This window comes from Periophthalmus magnuspinnatus, chromosome 22 (assembly GCF_009829125.3).
Source record: "Periophthalmus magnuspinnatus isolate fPerMag1 chromosome 22, fPerMag1.2.pri, whole genome shotgun sequence".
NCBI classification, from domain to species: Eukaryota; Metazoa; Chordata; class Actinopteri; order Gobiiformes; family Gobiidae; genus Periophthalmus; species Periophthalmus magnuspinnatus.
Window position 1 is genome coordinate 15,703,331 of NC_047147.1, and position 17,777 is coordinate 15,721,107.

The following is a 17,777-nucleotide window of genomic DNA, read 5'->3' on the forward strand; positions in this document are numbered from 1 at the left end:
CACTACACTCAGCCTTCAATGTTTCACTCTACAACCAATGGAGCCCACAGATCCAGACATTGCAACATAATGCATGCTGAAGAATGGACACAACTTTATTAGTCCATGTTTTTTTTCAGGCATGTTTACTGATTATGAGTCTGACAGGTCATACCAGCACAGATACGTTATCTTCACACAAATGTTTTTTGCAATTGTGGAAAGTTTCTTTTGTGCAAAGAGATAAAGAGTAATGAAATAAGAGATACAAGATGACAAGCCATTTATTTAGTAATACATTCTGCAAACTAGAAATTTCTTCAAACTTCAAAGGCTAAAAAAAATGAAAGAAATGAAGGTAAAAGAAGAGATGTAAGGAGAGGGAGAAAATGCATAAATTCACAGGCAAGGAATGCAATTTGTTCAATTGACAACACAAATAGTACGATTTAGTTCAGGGAACAAAGCTTTTTTAAACATGTTTTGTATTTTTCTCTGCCATTCCTTTGGAGCTAAAATAGAATACAAAATATACAGTTATTGAACGTTGTCAAATCACTCACAGAGGCCTCTGACAAGCTTTTGAATCAACATGACAATATTTATCTACAGCACTCTAAAGTCATTCCTGCATGTAATCATAGATGTATCCAACATGAATGTATGTGTGCACATCATCATGAGGTTGCCATGTTAATACTTGAATAGGTATGATATCACCTGAGGTGAAAACTCATGTCAGGTTTATTTCTCAAAATTCAAAAACATGGAAAAAAGAAGAGCTTCCAACCAACCACAGGCTGGAAGCTTGTACCTTGTTGAACCAGGACAGTCTCTTTGCAGAGACATGGAAACACACACCAACAATCAAAAGCCAAGTTCCCACCAAGCTACAGCATGGCTTGTGTTCACTAACAGAGGTTCAGACCTTTACTGATAACAACCGTGTCCATTTTTATAGAAACAGATTAGATTTATTTGCTATAGAAATGAATCAAAATAAGAGATTCTTTACCCATTTAACTTTAAATGGGTAAAGAAAATGTAGCAGGTCTGGACATACAGTCTCTGAAAACGGCTACACAAGCCTTACAGGTGCTGTGATGAGAGGAAGCAGGGCCATATCTGTGGTGGAGCACACTTTGAGGGAATACAGATCATCAGGTAAGGCAAATCGGTGAGCTTATCTCTGAGTGGTGGAGAAAGAACCACCACGGTTAGGGCAGCACAGTTAACCACACAACCCAGGAACATGTTGGTTACATAAAAGAGGACAACCTCCTGACCAGCCTTGTGCATTAGATAACTGGGCACAGGCAACCAAGTCAGCATCAAAGAGCTTAATATATCGGTTTATATTCAATTTTTCTGATTTCATTAAGTGCATGGTACAACCATTTATTCTAATCTTAGAGTAATATTACACTTTGCTAAAGCCCCTTAACCCTATGTTTGCAAGTATCACAAATAAGGACACCATATTTTACCAAAGACCAATAGTGTTTTGAAATGTAAAATACAATACTAATCATATCAACTCTTTACTTTAAAATTGGAACAATTCAGTCAACAGGAGATACAGGGTGAGGGGCAAACTAGTAAGTCTCAACTATTTTTATTGACACAAGCACAACATTATGAGGCAAAGTGAAAAGGGGGGAGATAGATTTGTTCTAAGTTTTTCAGAAAGCAACTTTCAGATGTAAGCTGCAAATTAGTGATAAAGTACAATAGGCAAAAGCTCTCCAATAACCACCAACAATTGGGATATGACATTAGCACAGGAGGAATTGGGTTCTTAAGACAGATGAGCCTTTATTTTGAAACTGAGACTGCACAACATATTGTAAATATGCACTGAAATAAATATTTTCTTTTTAAATAAAACGTTTTAAATGTTATTACATTTTTGTGATGCTAAGAAATAAAAAGTAGTGTGTGAAGTGGAGTGAAGGCAAGAGTATCTGAATAAAACCATGGTACTTCCATTGTCTTAGTTTACAGCAGCCATATGCCAGACTCTACAGTGCAAACTAAAATACCAGTTATGGAATTTACTATTGACTGATATTTGTGTTGCGTGACCAGAATGGCTGCAGTAGCTTATACATGCCTATTGAGCTGGTGGTTAAGTGCATCCTCAAAATCAAACACATTTCTAACCAGTGTTCAATTCCTCAGATCCACTCAGCCTTCAGTATTTGAGTACTTGTTTTTCTCAGGAAATTTGTAGTAAAGAGGGTGAAGTCTACAGAGCTGCTCTTGGACTGGGCGTGGTCTGTGCTGTGAGCTTGGCCTTCACCACAGAGCACTACTGTCTTGATATCAGTTAAAGAGGCCTAAAGAAAGCATGAAACACTTTAATACTTTTAGGCCAATTTTAAAAATCAACTCAATGTGATCTCTGACCCATTTGTCAAAAAAGCACATTTAAAGCAGGTAAAAGAATGTATCTACACAAATCATAAAGGGTCATGTAATAAAGGTTAGGATTGTCTAAAGTAGTACAATAAGACCGACTCCAGATATACACTAGAATCATCCTTTGTCTATGGCAAAAAGAACTAGCTCAAGCAACATGATTTATTCCTTGAAAGTCAAAAATATATACATACATGAATCTCCAACAATGGTGTTGCAAAAAATAAATTAAAAAAAAGTTAGAAACATTTTTAAAAGATTTGTTGACACAAACAAAGTGAATGTCAGTATGGGAAAGTATCACACAAATACACAAGTGGCAAGCTGCAGCATACTGCTCTGTGTTTGAATCATAGACTGTATATATCATATCTTCATACAGTCTATGGTTTCTATGCAGTGGAGGGGGCTTAGCAGAGAATTTAAGTGCTAAGAAAATGAAACATTTGTTCTTGGGTTAAATTATGAAAAATACTTGATAATGGCTATTCGATATACTGAAAAAGTTTTGGCAACAAAGGTTGTACAAAATGGGTAATTAAGTTTATTATATCAAGTTTATTATTATTCAATTCAAACTTGATTAAAAGTTTGGATTTATTATGTCACTGGCCAGATAAATGTAGTCATCATAAAGTCATAACAATATTGTAGCTTTAGAGGTTTCCACTACCTATCACGAAAAAGAAATTGGAAAAGGTTGTTATAAAGCATATGTTAGGAAACAATGGGCAGGTCAGATGGAATCGCTGAACTGCACGATCATTACAATTAGTTCCTCAATACAAGAAATTAAACTGCCTTTCAATTTTGTGCTAAAAGTAAACATTTGTTAAAACATGTTGACATGTTGAAAAATGATCTTTCTAAACTATGTCACATTTTAACAGGATTTTGATGAGAATAATTTTGAAAAAAATGACCGCCTTATTTACAGTGGCAAACTAGGGATTCCGCCGAATAATGTAATCTGTGACATACGGTTTTGAAACATAAAAAAACCCCAACAATTTGTAAACGTTGTGCTCAATAATGTTATGGGGGCACAAAACAAAAGATTTATGGACTTTGATAGAAGCTGCACATTCAGAGCTCCCTTTCCACTGACACACACTTCCAGGGCTCTGTGTTTCGATAGAAGCATGTTTAGAAATATACATAGAAAAATAAAAATACAATAAAAGCACAGGGTTAATAGTGTGGAACAGAGAGCTTACTTTGCTGTCATCTATACATTTACCCGTTTCTTCAGAGTACAACTGTTTGAATGAAAAGGAAAGCGCTGTGTGGCGGAAGGGCAAGCAGAAGTCTTCACTCAGACATTTGGAACAGTTCCAGAAGGGCAGAAAAAGGCAGACAGTGCATGGAAGGTTCTCTTTTTCATTTAACTTAAAATCAAACTGCATAAATACAGGCCATTTGTACACGACAATTGCACTTCACAAAAACAGAAATATACAAACACACACAAATAGAAATGTGAATCAAATTAATTACAGCAAAAATAAACTTTCTACAGAAGCGGATAATTGAACCAAAAATAAGAAAACCTTGAGGACTCACTTGTTATGGGTTACTTTAGAGGAGAGTACAAGGTGAGGACAGATGGAGACAAGACGCTGGGGATCCTGAATCCAGAGTGGACTGGTGCAGCACTTAAGACGTTGGTGTGCATGCATCTCCGCCTCCCTCCTCTCATTCATTTCCCTTCTTGAAAACCCAGAGCCCAGAGGTCCAAAGGCCTCTGAGCGAGCTGCTGTGGTCTGGAGAGGTGGTGCTGTGTAAACGCTGTGTTAGTGCCAGAGCTTGGGTTACCACATGTCGTCCGTGGAGGCCGAGTCCTTGGTGAGAGAGGGAAAGCAAGTAGAAAGTCTTCAGTCTTCCTTCCAGTTCTATTCACAATTACAGACTGTGTCTGTTGCACATTGCACTTTGTGCAATGAGCAACAGACACAGTGGTGGATGGACACATGGGGGAGACAAGATGGGTCAACAGTACTGTTACACTACATGGACATGGTGATGGAATGCAACCAACAACTATTTTGCTCTATGGTGAAAGATAACGAGTAACTTTTTACACAAAGTGTAGCACTGCAGTAGAGCTTGAGTCTTAGAGCCTGTCTGAGAGCGCCAAGCAGTCAAATGAGCACAGTACTAGTTACAATAAACACAGCAGTCCACAGCAGCGTATACATGTGCCCTCTATTAAACTTCTTAAATGAAGTGCAGGCTTGAACGCCTCTTGCAAATGTCAACGTATAGCATGGAATGAGTATGAATTTATGAAAACATAATTAAAGACATATTCCACTGGTATTTTATAAAGGTGTAATACATGTAGATCATTTTTGTTACACTTTCTTCCTTGTACAGTGGCCCCTACTTGTTCCAGATAATGACTTTGTCACTGGAGCATAGTCTCTGATTGGTTGAAGGTGTGGGTCCAACGGCAAAAAGTTCAGCTTTTTCAACTTTTTGATGTGTGAACAGTAAGATTTGATGCCTGAACGCTCAAGACATGCCACGTCAACACCAGATCCGCGCCGCTCTCACGCTTTGAAACGCACCTCAGAAACGCAGGATGGCCAAAATGCCTGTCCACCATAGACTTTAAACTCAAAAGTGTAATAACCCAAACCCAAAGTGTATAAATGTGTGAGCACACACACATTTTATACACTATTATAAAATGAGAGTTTTACAATCATTTTATCATGAGTAAGTCCAGGCCTCTCCAAACCTATCCGAATTTAGACATTTGGAGAAAAAGTGCAGTTGGAAAAAGTGCAATAACTTTTGAATGTTTCAACCCACAGACATCAGTGAGGCTCTACTGAAAACTCACACTGAGAGGAATCTGTATCTGCACAGCTGCTCTATTACTGTACATTTATATATCATATCAAAACACAATATAAAATGTATATTTGTATATAAAATACAGTCAAAACAAGTGGTATGGGTCAAAATAAATATATATTTACAAACCACACACTGCAAACAACCAACAAACACACACACACTTCAAAATGTAAACAAACACACACTGGAAACTAAGAACACACTGTACATGATTGTACAGTGAGACAGTCATTCTGTGACAGCGGCTCAGTGGTTAGAGCGTTGGTCCCGCAACCCAAAGGTTGGAGGATTGATGACCAATTTCTGTCATTGTGTGGCAAGACACTTCACCCAAGTGGTGTGTGCATGATGATTGGTGGTGGTTGGGGGGCGCAGATTGGCTTTAGCTAATGCTAATGATTACACATGATACACATTTGACCCACAATTAACTTAATGGCAGAATAAACCACAAACCACACTTACCGATCAGGAACAGCATCCAGTCCATCAAAACATAAGGTCCCTCTACTCCTCAGTCCACCATGAGATCTTCACTCAGTTCCACGAACCGCTCCAGGTCCGAGATGCCTCTAGTTTAACTTGTACAAACATCCACAGTGTCCTCGGTCGCACACTTGCTTTGTGTTGTCTGTTTCGTCATGTTTAAAACGCAAAACTGCTGCGTAAAATTACGCAATACGTGCGCGTAATTTTACGCGCGGATCTTTATATCCAGTCTCGTCTTTTTGTGCGCAGCAAACTCCATCTGTTTACAGTAAACCACTGCATGTCACGCATCAGCGTGTTCCGCAGTTCATGGGCTTTAAGAGGAAAACATCACTAAACGTGTGTAATGTAACAGCTTGATTCTACAAGGGGGAAAGTGGGGCATACTCTTTCAGTCATCTGTAGCTCTCATTCACTGTCCGCGGCTCCAGTAACCCACAGCCCCCACCTTATTGGCCAACATTGGTGTCAATCACAAGCTAACAAGTTTGTTTTGCGCTGAGGAACAAAGTTGGCACTGTCAGAAGTTTATTACGCCTGAAACTGACAAAAGAAATGCAGAGAAGTGACGGAACAGATTTCACTTTCCTGCAGCAGATTGGACATGGAGGCTCCAACTTCCTTTGTGGACATAATTTCTTGACTGGATTATATTCTCTGGACCTTTACGGAACGAATGAGGCCAACTTTGTGTGAATATGTTGATGTTTGACAGAACCAGAGCGTTCAATGGTAAGTGATGTCCAAATCCACATTTCTGACTTCTCTGTAAAAACGGCTTTCCTGTCAGCACTGTGGTGATTAGAGGTTTAAATGGTTTACATATTCAGAAAAATGAATGCCGTAGCTTTCATTTGATGTGTAGATTGTTTGCGTGGGTGACGCAGAAATACACGTACATTGCTGTAAAGTCGTAACGTAAAGGCGACGGCCCGAACGCTAAGTGGTTAAGTTGTCGGCGCTCAAGTGACGGAAATGTAACCGAGAGAATCCGGTCATTTTTCAAAATAAAAGATTTTTCAAAATAAAAGATTTTTCAGACTCAGATTATAAATACAACGGAAATAATTCATTATTTCTTGGATGGCCGGTGGCCCGGTACCAATTGATCCATGGACCGGTACCGGTCCACGGCCCGGTGGTTGGGGACCACTGCTGTACAACACTGAAACGACTTAGAAGAAGCACGTCCACTCATTTCCTTTAAAGAACTCTTGCCTCCTAACCCTCTGTCACTCTGCATCATCTCAACAAAGGACTACACTGCCATACCATAACTCTGAAGTCTTTGAGCTGAAAACCCTGATTTTCAGTTATTTATAGTGAAAACTTTCAATAAATAACATAAAGCACAAAGAAGGAACAATAGAATTACATTATTAGTAAAGGTAAAAGTAACTCTGGTAAAATGCATTTATGTAAGATCCAAAGATGCATAAAAAGTGTGCTGGGTTTTGGTTAAATTCTACCAACTGTCCTAATGTAAAATACATCACAGCCTTCAAGGTTAAGTCACAATAAGAAAGTGAAAAATTCCCAATGCTGACCTAGTGCCACCGAGCCCTGAATACAGCCATTATGGCCCTGATGAGACACTTCCTTTCACATTTAGACTTCAATCTGAGTGCGCTTCACACCACAGTATTCACCTGCCTGCTTTTGTTTGAGAGAATCTTCGTTGTAATTATGGTTTAGGACTGGAGTTGACACCAAAATAATTAAGATTTTTGATTATAATAAATCATCAGGATAAATATTTATATTCAACAGAACACTTTGTCTCCCATACACACACAATAAAAAAAAGTAAAAACAAAACTGCCTAGTATAATTTGCTGCTAAATTTGAACTTGGCTCACAGGTGTGTATTTTTGCTCACGCTTTAAACCAATTGCAATATGGTTACAGAAGTCATATTAAGCCTTTTGCAGGTACTAACCGTATTTACCGGACTATAAGTCGCACTTTTTTTTCACACTACTGAAATTATTAAAATATATATTTTTACATCTCCGTTATTGTCACACTGACAACTGCACGAGGGTACCCTAGGCTTGTGTACCAATATCACAGCCACCGGAAAGCGGAAGCGGTGCTTCATCTACTTCCGGAGTTGACAGAGTTCAAAAGCGACACTGAGGATGAAGAATTCAATGGATTTAGTGATTTGCAGTGAAATCAAGAGTAAACTTGTTAGCTTCTTTTTATGCTTTAGTTATCTGAACTGTTAATATACCAGACACTTTTTCAGTTCGCTGTCTATGCTTCATGTAGCTGAATAAATATAAATGCGTTACATTAGTGTGCCGTACTGCTATTCAGTCTGTTGTTCTCCATTTTATTATTATTGTAACTTGCCTTTAACGATAAAATGTCTTCTTGGTCTCGGATTTTATAAAATAAGTTTCCTTATACATGTTACTTATACTTATATATTTTATATATATGTTTTTTCTTCATTATTATGCATTTTTAGTTAGTTAACAGAATTAGATCCTTTTAGGGGATGTATTATGCAACATGTACCTTTTAAAAGCTTGTAACCATATAATGGTCTTCAAAAACATGGACTTATATTTTGCTTCATGAATCCTGTTCACATGGCTCTCATCTCTGAGCTCTCAGAAATCACTCCACTTCAAATTTCCCCAGATTGTGTATTAGAAAATGAACCTGGAAGTCTCTTGTGCATTAACATTTTAAAAATCTATGACATTTTTTCTTTTGGTTAGTTTTACACATGTTTATTTGTAGGCATTAAAACTAGGAATGCTGTTTAAAAACAATTATTTGTAAGCATAGCATAAAACTATAATCTCAAGCAGTAGTGGTCTTGTTCATCATCAGTTGTGCCACACTGCTGTGGCTCAGCTCAGGTCTTCTTGTCATGTGCACAACGATAAAGCTGTTACAGTCTCACTCTTCACAATAAGGCCCCAAACACACTGGCAGTGACAGCATTAATGCACATTATTTCGAATAACCACAAATATACAAACACAAAAGTGGTCACACAGGCACCTTAAACTGTATGTTGGTCTTAAAATGTTCTATTAACACGCTCTACATGATCCTGGTGTTTTTATTTTGCAATTTTGTCCGTAAACCAAGAAATGAATTTTAATAACAGACCAACCAGAAACCTTTCCCCGAGGTCACTTCTGCTAGTGCTAGCAACAGGTTTGATTGACAGTGTTGCTAAGCAGCCACTAACTGCCAAACCAGTGGTGCAGGCTGGAAGGGGTGTTGCCTTCAACAGTCTCACTCTGGATTGGCTCTTTGGTTGCTAAGACACTTGCGCTTGGCTCCAAGTTTCGCTCCTATAACTGCTAGACTCAATGAGCTTCATCAGATTGGAGTCAAACGCCAGAGGTGACGTCACACTCCTTTAGTCTACTTTTTACAGTCTATGGTATAGCCACTTAAAACAGGTCTACATATATGAAGCTGGTCACAGCAAACACAAACTACAGAGGTCCCTCGCCATACTGCTCTTCACCTTTCGCAGCCTCGCAGATTTTTTTTACTCATTACAGAGACCATTATTGTGCAAGGGTCACAGGAAGCATGAGTTCTAATAAGTAGCAGTGCATTGACATTTTAAACTGCTGAACATCTGGAAGGTTTAATGTATTTTGTGGAACCTCTGGAAGTTTTACTGCATTTTGCGAACAAGGCCTGTAGTTTAACAACGAGGAGGTGCGGGTTGAGGTTGGATGACATGGGACCACACGCCTCATGTCCCCTGTGCGCAGAGCAAAAATCTACATGAGGAAAATTAATGGTAAATTTAAGGGAACCACAGCAGGCTTCAAAGTGGAAGAGACTGAAGGAACCTTGCTACATTCCATTTATCCTTCTAGGTCAGATCTTACTTTATCCAAACGCACGGCACAGCCATGTTGGATTTTCTAACTCTAATGTTCTGAAATGTTGCCCTACCCGAGTTTCCAAGTAGGAATTCTGAGACTGAAGGGTGTTTAAATTTACAAGTCAGAATTCAGTCCATCAGGGACGTCTGCAAAGCAGCACTGTAAAAGAGCAGCTGATAATGAATGACTCATAATGCCACAGCTTGAGACTATATGTTTTAAAATATTCTTCCAAAGCACATTTCTAGATAGTGTTAATACTTAAAACTACAAATAAGCACGTTAAAGTGTTTAAAGTTAAAAAGGAAACAAACATTTTGAAACATTTAAAAAGAAATTAAATGGATTGCAACTTAACTGTAGACAATCACACAAATTTCACACTTCACATAATCCATCTATCATTCCTTGTATTGAATTTCAATTTAAAAACAGTTTTTTGCAGACCAATTACAATAAAAAAGTTGACTTTTCTCTTTTTAAAAATATCCCACTTTGAAAAACCAGACATTAAAATGCAGGCATTAGCACAGATGTCTGTCATAGCTCAGCACTGCTTAGGGGCTCAAGGATAGTAATGTGAGTCACAGCCAGGGACAGGTGCAGAGGTCTGGGTTTGCCCTTCGTGGCAATCTGCTCCTATGGCGGCAGTCTTGCCTCCCGTTTTTGCGCTCCCAACTTGAACCACTTGGACAATCACCATTTCTGGAATACTATACGGGCCCTCTGCTCGTGCAGCTGTGCCATTTACCTTAGCTTGGTGTTGGCATACAAAGATAATGACAAGTTCATCAAGAGGGGGTATGCGGTGCATTGCCTTGAGTTTAACTCGGACAAAACTTTGTCCAGTTTCAATTCTTCAGTTTTCTGACTGAATATTATTGTTCACACTCTTTCGTGTTTAGACTGAATATGCCATGATTAATATTACGTTTGACATCTGCAACCAGGAGTTACCTTTTTTTTTTTTTAAATTTACTTATTTTTTAAAACTGAATGAATTCTGCAGATGTATTTTTAACCCTACATGCAAGACCAGTCAAAAGATTTGACACATTTATTCTTAATTTTCATGACAATATACTTTGGAGATTTTCATTGAATGCATCAAAACTATAAATGAACGCATGAAGTGTAATAAAGAAAAAGTGTAAACCAAGTTTTAGTGGTTTCAGAATAGCCACCCTTTTCTTTCCTGGCTTTCCACAAATGAAGTAAAAACCATTGCAGGTGACTTCATCTTGAAGCTCATTGAGAGAAGGCCAAGGGTTTGCAGCAGCATCAACAAAGTAAAGTGTGGCTACTTTGAGGAATCCAAATATAAAACATACTTGTTATCTAACATTTCTTTGCTACATAATTTGATGGATCTTGCTTCACATATTTGAAGTCTTCAGTATGCATCTATGTAGAAAGTGGTAAACAAAGAAAAGACATTGAATGAGATGTGTCTAAACTTTTGACCGATAATGTAATAACATGATATAAAAAAAAAATATATATATATATATAAATATAATAATAATCACATCCAAAACTTGTGACTCACAACCAAATTACTGGACTGCTTTTGTCCAAGAAACCTCGTCTGTAGAGTTGTGGCTTTCGTGAGTATTAATAATAATTTACATTTTGCCAGGGTGATGGTCTACTCCGGTTTAGCAATAGTAAAAATCATGTGTCAGTACTACTTTCAATTGACCCACTGACTGCCCCGCCCACTTTTTCCTCTGCTACTAAACTAACCTTTCTTGTGGAGGACTTTTGGTTAATCCCATTCATTACAACAGAGAATTTAAGAAAGGTTTCACTATATTTTCAATATGATATAAAATTGATTTGTGTAAAATGTTCCGATTCTCTGGGGAGGTTTAAAACGGCTTTGTAGTTCATATAAACCTGATTTGCTGTCAAGATTGATTTTTATTTTAATTTTTATATATATAATATATAATATATATATATATATATATATATATATATATGTGGATTGATTCCCGCTTGGACCAAGTTCGGTTTGTTGTGTGCTTAGGCAAGACACTTCACCCACCTTGCCTACTATGAAAGCATGTGTGAGTGTTGGTTGCGATTGGAAGTCTCAATAGTGCAGATTGAAAGCCTTGTTTCACCAATTGGACAATGTGGTTCTTTTTAACATTTATTTAATACAGCTTTTTTATGGGCATGTTCACTTGAAGTTTTTAAGCTTTGGGCTAAAATATCAGTGAGATATAATGGTCTTCCATGTTATAGTTTCCCGCACAATTTTGCTAAATACATAGTACTTCAAAGCTTGCCGTCGTGAATGGCCTACTTGTAGAATCTGCAAGTTTTTGATCTTTCATTGCAATATGCAATAAATACTGAACCATTTTGGAGTCAAATTAGAGAAGCCTAGGCCTTTCGTTCATTAATATTTGTATAAATGGGGTATCAAATACGGTCCAATATATACAAACAGGGCTATTTGATTCTTCACAGGTTTGTCCTACTCCTACACGCCATTTATGCAGCTGAGCCTTCAGTTGTATTGTTATCTATGTAATCATCACTGTGCCCCTAGAAATCATACGAGTGACATATGACAACTCTACAGATATACAATGCACTACACAAAACTTAGATTCATGAAGAAATACTAACAACAACAATGCACTGGTCAGACAAGTGCAATGGGCCAGACCGGTGATAGGTGCTCTTATCATACAACCTCATGTGTTACAAACATCCCCTTAAACAGCCCTGCGTTACAACAGCGCACTCACACTCATCTCTCACAGATGCAAATCAAAGCTACGTCTTTCCTGAAGAAACATCCTGTATTTCCCAGAAGAAGAGCAGGTCCTGAATAGCCACATTTTCCTCCACACATGTGTAATAGACCTGTTATTCCACTAACGCCATCGCTCCTTCATAAACACACAGGTCAGAAACGAGACGAGCTCCTAGCTGTCCCGGCTGCTTTCACTCCATTACTCCATCCAGATCCTTCATTTCACACAAATTATTTCTAATTAACATCAAATTATTACAAATGCAAAGCTACAATGACTTGGTAAGGGTCACATTTTATTTAGCACTGTTCCCCCTTCAAGACACTCAAAGCACTTTACAGCAAGGAACCACTCACCCATTCACACACACATTCATACACCAGTGTATGCAGACACTGGGGGCACGGTGGGTTAAGAGTCTTGTCCGACAATGACAGAATTAATCTGTGGAATCGCACCACCAATGTGTGGGTCAGTGGATCTGACCCCTTAACCAATAATGTTTATGTTGAGTGTTGAAAGTTGGCACTCCTGTTGGCGTCTCCTGCTGCACATGAGCACTCACTAAAAATCTCCTCAGATTCCTCCATGGGTTTACCATGGCTGTTCATTCAGGACTTTTGAGCCGGCTGTGGTCCTTAATATGGATATGCAAGCCTCTAAAACAACCGGCTGGCTCTCTGGTTGTAAAAGTGCATTTTGAGAATGTGATATGGCATGGCCTCCGTTGCACAGGACAACAACAGAGGTTACTGAGATGTTTGGAGCTGCGATGCAGTCTGATCAGTGATAATTAGGACACTGACATGTAAATATACTTTTGACACGCGATGATTTTAGATTTTATTGGACAAGCACTGCTTGCCTTGATTGTCCTGACCGCACGACACTGTTAAAACCAAATACCTTAATTTTCAAGCAGAACAACACAGCGCTGAAAGGTCAGAGGGCTTAACACTTTCAAGCCGTCAGGCTGTCAGCATATGACCCAGCAGATCCATAATTTCTTGAGTTAACTCCATGTGCTATCATTTACTATTACACAAAACAAAATTTTTTTACGATCCAAGGGCAGTATGGCTGTCAAGGACAACACACTGAAACACTGCTGACACACTGCACTTTAAACAACAACAATTTTAAACTACCAAATGTGAGAGGATCTCAAAATCTCACACTTCACACTTTTGAAGTAATACTTTTAAGCTATTAATTTTTTTTTTTATATATATATTTTTTTAACAAACTAGGATTATGTAGTTGGGTGATAATGAAGGGCATGCAAGTGCTATGAAATGGTCAACACATTAAAACATGCATCCAAAATGCTACTTTGTCAAGACAGGCTCTGTACTTACCGTGTCATCACTTCGATACGGATTCAGTTTGTTGTATACTGCTTCAATTACGCTTCGCCTACACAGAGGAAATGTATAATAAATTTATAGGTTAGAATACTGTTACAGTTATTAAATCTGATTGTGAATTAAGCTGTCCCAAATAGCAAAGCGTGCAACTCTTTAGGGAATGTTTTCTGTTGTTTTTCAACAAAATATATTATATCAGTTCATTTTTTTTTGTGTGTGATAACTGCTAAACCTGTGGTTAGAACGATCTCTTGAGTCTACAGCTCCTCCTGAATCATATGTGATGGAGACCTCACTAACTTGAAATGGATAGCTTTAGCTTCAGCTTCAATATTATACTGACACATTTATTTGTTGATATTTGTCTCCATGTTCATTTGTTAAAAACAAAAACAAAAAACAAAACTCAGAATATAAACACCAATCATAATATGTGTAGGAAAAGCCTTCAGGAAATCCAGGGTTTGGGCTTGACTAACGTAGCAACCTATCTTGCTTCATAGTATCCCCCAGGCCTGGAATTACTTTAGAATCAGTAGGTTTTTTACATAGATGACAACATGTCCCAAATTCCTAACCTGTTCTGCACCTGTTTAATTCCCTGCATAAGATTAAGAAGGCAGTTCTTTGGTTCATCCCCAAGTAACACAAACCAACTTATACCAAGCAAAGTTTGGTTAGTTATTTACATAATAAAATCTAACAGAAAAGTTTAAAAATGATCTCAAACTGGGAAAGACTGAAGTGTTCCAGACAAATCAGGGGCCTGTGATGGAACTGACGCATGCTTTATTATACAATTAAAAAAAAAAAAAGAAAATGTCTATTTGTACTTTGTCTACGTACTATTCTGATCCAGATCCAACTGTCAAAACTCTGACATAGAACTTTGGATATAACCACATAAAGCCCCTCATTTAACAGGAGCAGTGAAGCAGTGCGTTACAGTACAGAGATATGTGGCACAGAACATGGTCAAGTCAGAATGACTTAAAATGATCAGAGTCCAACTCCAAACCAGTGTGTGATAATCTGAGTCAGCGCAAAAGCAGATACCTTCTCCACAAAGCCCAGCACATGTCAACTTTGCCCTTCAAATCAATTAATAAGTTTGTCCTGTTATATTCTCACATAACACCACTAGATGCTATCTATCAACGTGCCAGCTTTCTCCTGATAGAAGTCCAGAGAGCACAGGGAAGCCTGAAAAAAGGCCAGGTGAGGTGGGGGGGGGTACATTTCACATCTGTCATCATCTAGTAAAATATATGTTTTAATAATCCTAATTTCATACAAAACATGATTATTATAAGATCTATTTTTATTAGAAAACAAGAATAAGAGAACTCACGATGTTCCACACCATTGAGGAAGTTCAAATCAAAATAAGTTTCATTGCCACGGTCAATAAAACCTGGACCTTGGTAAAATATTATTCCTGACCTCTGACATCAGCAATCCTGTTTTCTTCAAACTTACTTGCTTGCCAGCTCCCCTCCAGGAGGAAGGTTAGGGATGCTTTCAGATGCTAATGTCCGCATCACATGGACCAAATCTGGGACTCCTTCATCTCCTTGCTTTTTGATTATTTCTGATGGAAAACAAACACACAGGTAAAGGTTGTAGCTTGTTAAAAAATATACTCTGTATCAATAGTTTTTTTGGCTTTATACCTTCTACTCTGGATTCCAAGTATTTATCCAGCTCAAATTCACGCTTCACTGCCTCGGGTGAAACCTTGGGTGCCCCAGAAAAACAGACTAGCACAACACTCATATTGTCTCGACTCCCCTGTCAATAAAAAAATAATAATCTTAACTATATACTGAAAAAAAAAAACACAACAAAAACCTAATTTACTAATAAGAACATACCTTGTACAAGCAGGTGTCAAGGATTTCATTGCTGACTCGTTCAAGGTCATCTGTCACTTCTAGCCTTGACCTGACAAAGTCACAGAGTTGTTCATTGGCCATAACATCCCAGATGCCATCACATGCTAGAATTATAAATTCATCTTCTGCTTCACATCGCTCTATAGCATAAACTTCAGGCTCAGGAGACACCAGCTGCTCTGTAGGGCCTTTTCCATGCACACATTTGTAATCGAAGTCTCCAAGAGCTCGGGACACAGCCAGGGAGCCATTGACACGCTGGATCATAACAGAGCCACCAGCATTCTGGATCCTCTCCTTCTCCAAGGGATTATTAGGTTTGTGATCCTGTGTGAAGAAGTGCACTGCCCCAGCCCTGCTCAGCAGGGCACGTGAGTCACCACAGTTGATAAAATACACATGAGTGGGAGAAATTAACACTCCCACTGCAGTTGAACCACTGCGGTCCGCACCGTGCTTCTTCTCTGAGATGGTTCGCATATGTTCATCAATCTGCAGGAACCCTGTGCGGATCCCGTTCTTCACACTGTCTACACAGGCTTCCTCCTGCAGAGCACTCTGGAAGTCTGAATTGGTTGTGATGTGCTCAAGCAGGTGCTCACAGCAGTATTTGGCCACCTGAGAGCCTGCATGGCCATCATAAACAGCGAAGAAGGACCAAAGGTCCAGCCCATGAGGCAGGCCTATTACTGCTGTGTGCGCATCTTCCATCTCCACTCGCCAGCCCTGCATGCTGCTCAGCCCATACCTCAAGCTATTCCCCTCACCATGAGAATTGTATTTCTCCATCTTTGGTTTATCCAGGAAAGCCCCCATTGTGTCCCACCTGGAATTGTCAAGGAAAGAGAATAACACGTTACAACAGTATAAAAAGCTTACAATTAATTCATCTTGTGTGGTAATGACATGCATTGACACGCATTGACCTTTTAGCATAGAAATGTCTTTATCGTTGAATAAAAGGTTAGATTATACCATATACAATTTAAATTTACAATAAAACGTATCGACTAGTGTGACAGACTATAATGAAAACACAAATAGATAGATACTGGACCTTAAATGTAGCACGGGTTATTATATAACACATGATATGTCAACAAGAGAGCTTTGTGTTAAATTCATTGCAATATTCAAATAAAAACGCGGGGCCACAGCCGTGTCCCGCAATTCAAAGTGTGACGGGCCTACTTTCATATTTGGTAACGTAGTAGTCAAGAAAGCAGCCCACGGCCTCTCTATGTATTACCACTGCTAGCCTAGCCAGCAACCACACTTACGTCAACATTTAAGATTGCTTAAAACCAGCGACTTACCAAAAATCCAATTACGAATGGACAGGAGCAAAACTGCAGAACAAAGCTGGACAGTGTTATAATTCGTTGGACCAGAATGGACAACTCGATGAAATTATGAATTTACGACGGCACAGCTAGGCTAGCTAGCCTGTTAGCAAGTAATAATCGTCACTCAGTACAAAATGCATCTAATTATAGTTACGAATGTCCCTGTTGACGTGCGCCCGTGAAGAATTACATTATCCCAGCTGACGACACAAACTATGGCTTACAATGACTTGTGGGGAAATAAATGGCCGCGTTTGTGTGGCCAAGCCTGGGGAAGCTGAAACGTTTGTCCCAGCCTCTCCACTTGACAGCTTGACAGCTTGCTAGCTACTTTAGCCACAGAGAGCCCCAGCGCAGGGCCCGGATATTGCAGGCTGCGCTTTGGGAACAGATGACGTCATCCTAGCAAAGCGAGCGCGAGCCGCGCCACAGGGCACCGCAGGTTTACAGGACATAGGCTACTAATAAATATGGAATATTGTTAAATAGCCAAAGTTGCCAGCCACACGGTTTACTTATTTATCTAAAATGACTTAAAGTAAACCTTAGGCGACCTTAAATACTTACGAGTGCTCGCACACCAAAGCTACAGACATCATGCTAAAAATTTGACAAAAAAACTAGGCCTACAGCAAAAACGTTTTGTCAACAAAATCAGCTGCACCTACAATCCTCTCCACTATCACGATCTGTGATGTCTTCAATGACGTGAAGTCAATGAAATTCATTGTAGGCCTGGGTCCATCACTGCATAGTGCTGTCCATGATG

General features: G+C 38.9%; 2 protein-coding genes across 5 annotated transcripts in view; one reads left to right on the plus strand and one right to left on the minus strand.

Annotated features, from left to right (window-relative positions):
* The window catches only part of ppm1aa (protein phosphatase, Mg2+/Mn2+ dependent, 1Aa), a 20,093-nt gene extending 2,745 nt beyond the window's left edge, over positions 1-17,348 (minus strand). Inside the window, exons 1-6 of one of the 4 annotated variants that reach the window (XM_033988497.2) lie at positions 16,979-17,348; positions 15,642-16,488; positions 15,441-15,558; positions 15,247-15,358; positions 13,759-13,816; positions 246-4,241 (exon numbers count right to left, since the gene is read on the minus strand). In XM_033988497.2, coding sequence (XP_033844388.1) covers positions 4,212-4,241; positions 13,759-13,816; positions 15,247-15,358; positions 15,441-15,558; positions 15,642-16,478 — 1,155 coding nt within the window. In that variant the 5' untranslated portion in view covers positions 16,479-16,488; positions 16,979-17,348 and the 3' untranslated portion in view covers positions 246-4,211. Of the gene's footprint in view, positions 1-245; positions 4,242-13,758; positions 13,817-15,242; positions 15,359-15,440; positions 15,559-15,641; positions 16,489-16,978 lie in introns of those variants that run through there. The other 3 variants (XM_055231325.1, XM_055231324.1, XM_055231326.1) reach the window with 3 other exon arrangements.
* Positions 1-17,777, plus strand: part of dhrs7 (dehydrogenase/reductase (SDR family) member 7) — an 84,232-nt gene that overhangs the window by 60,972 nt on the left and 5,483 nt on the right. The window lies entirely within an intron of this gene.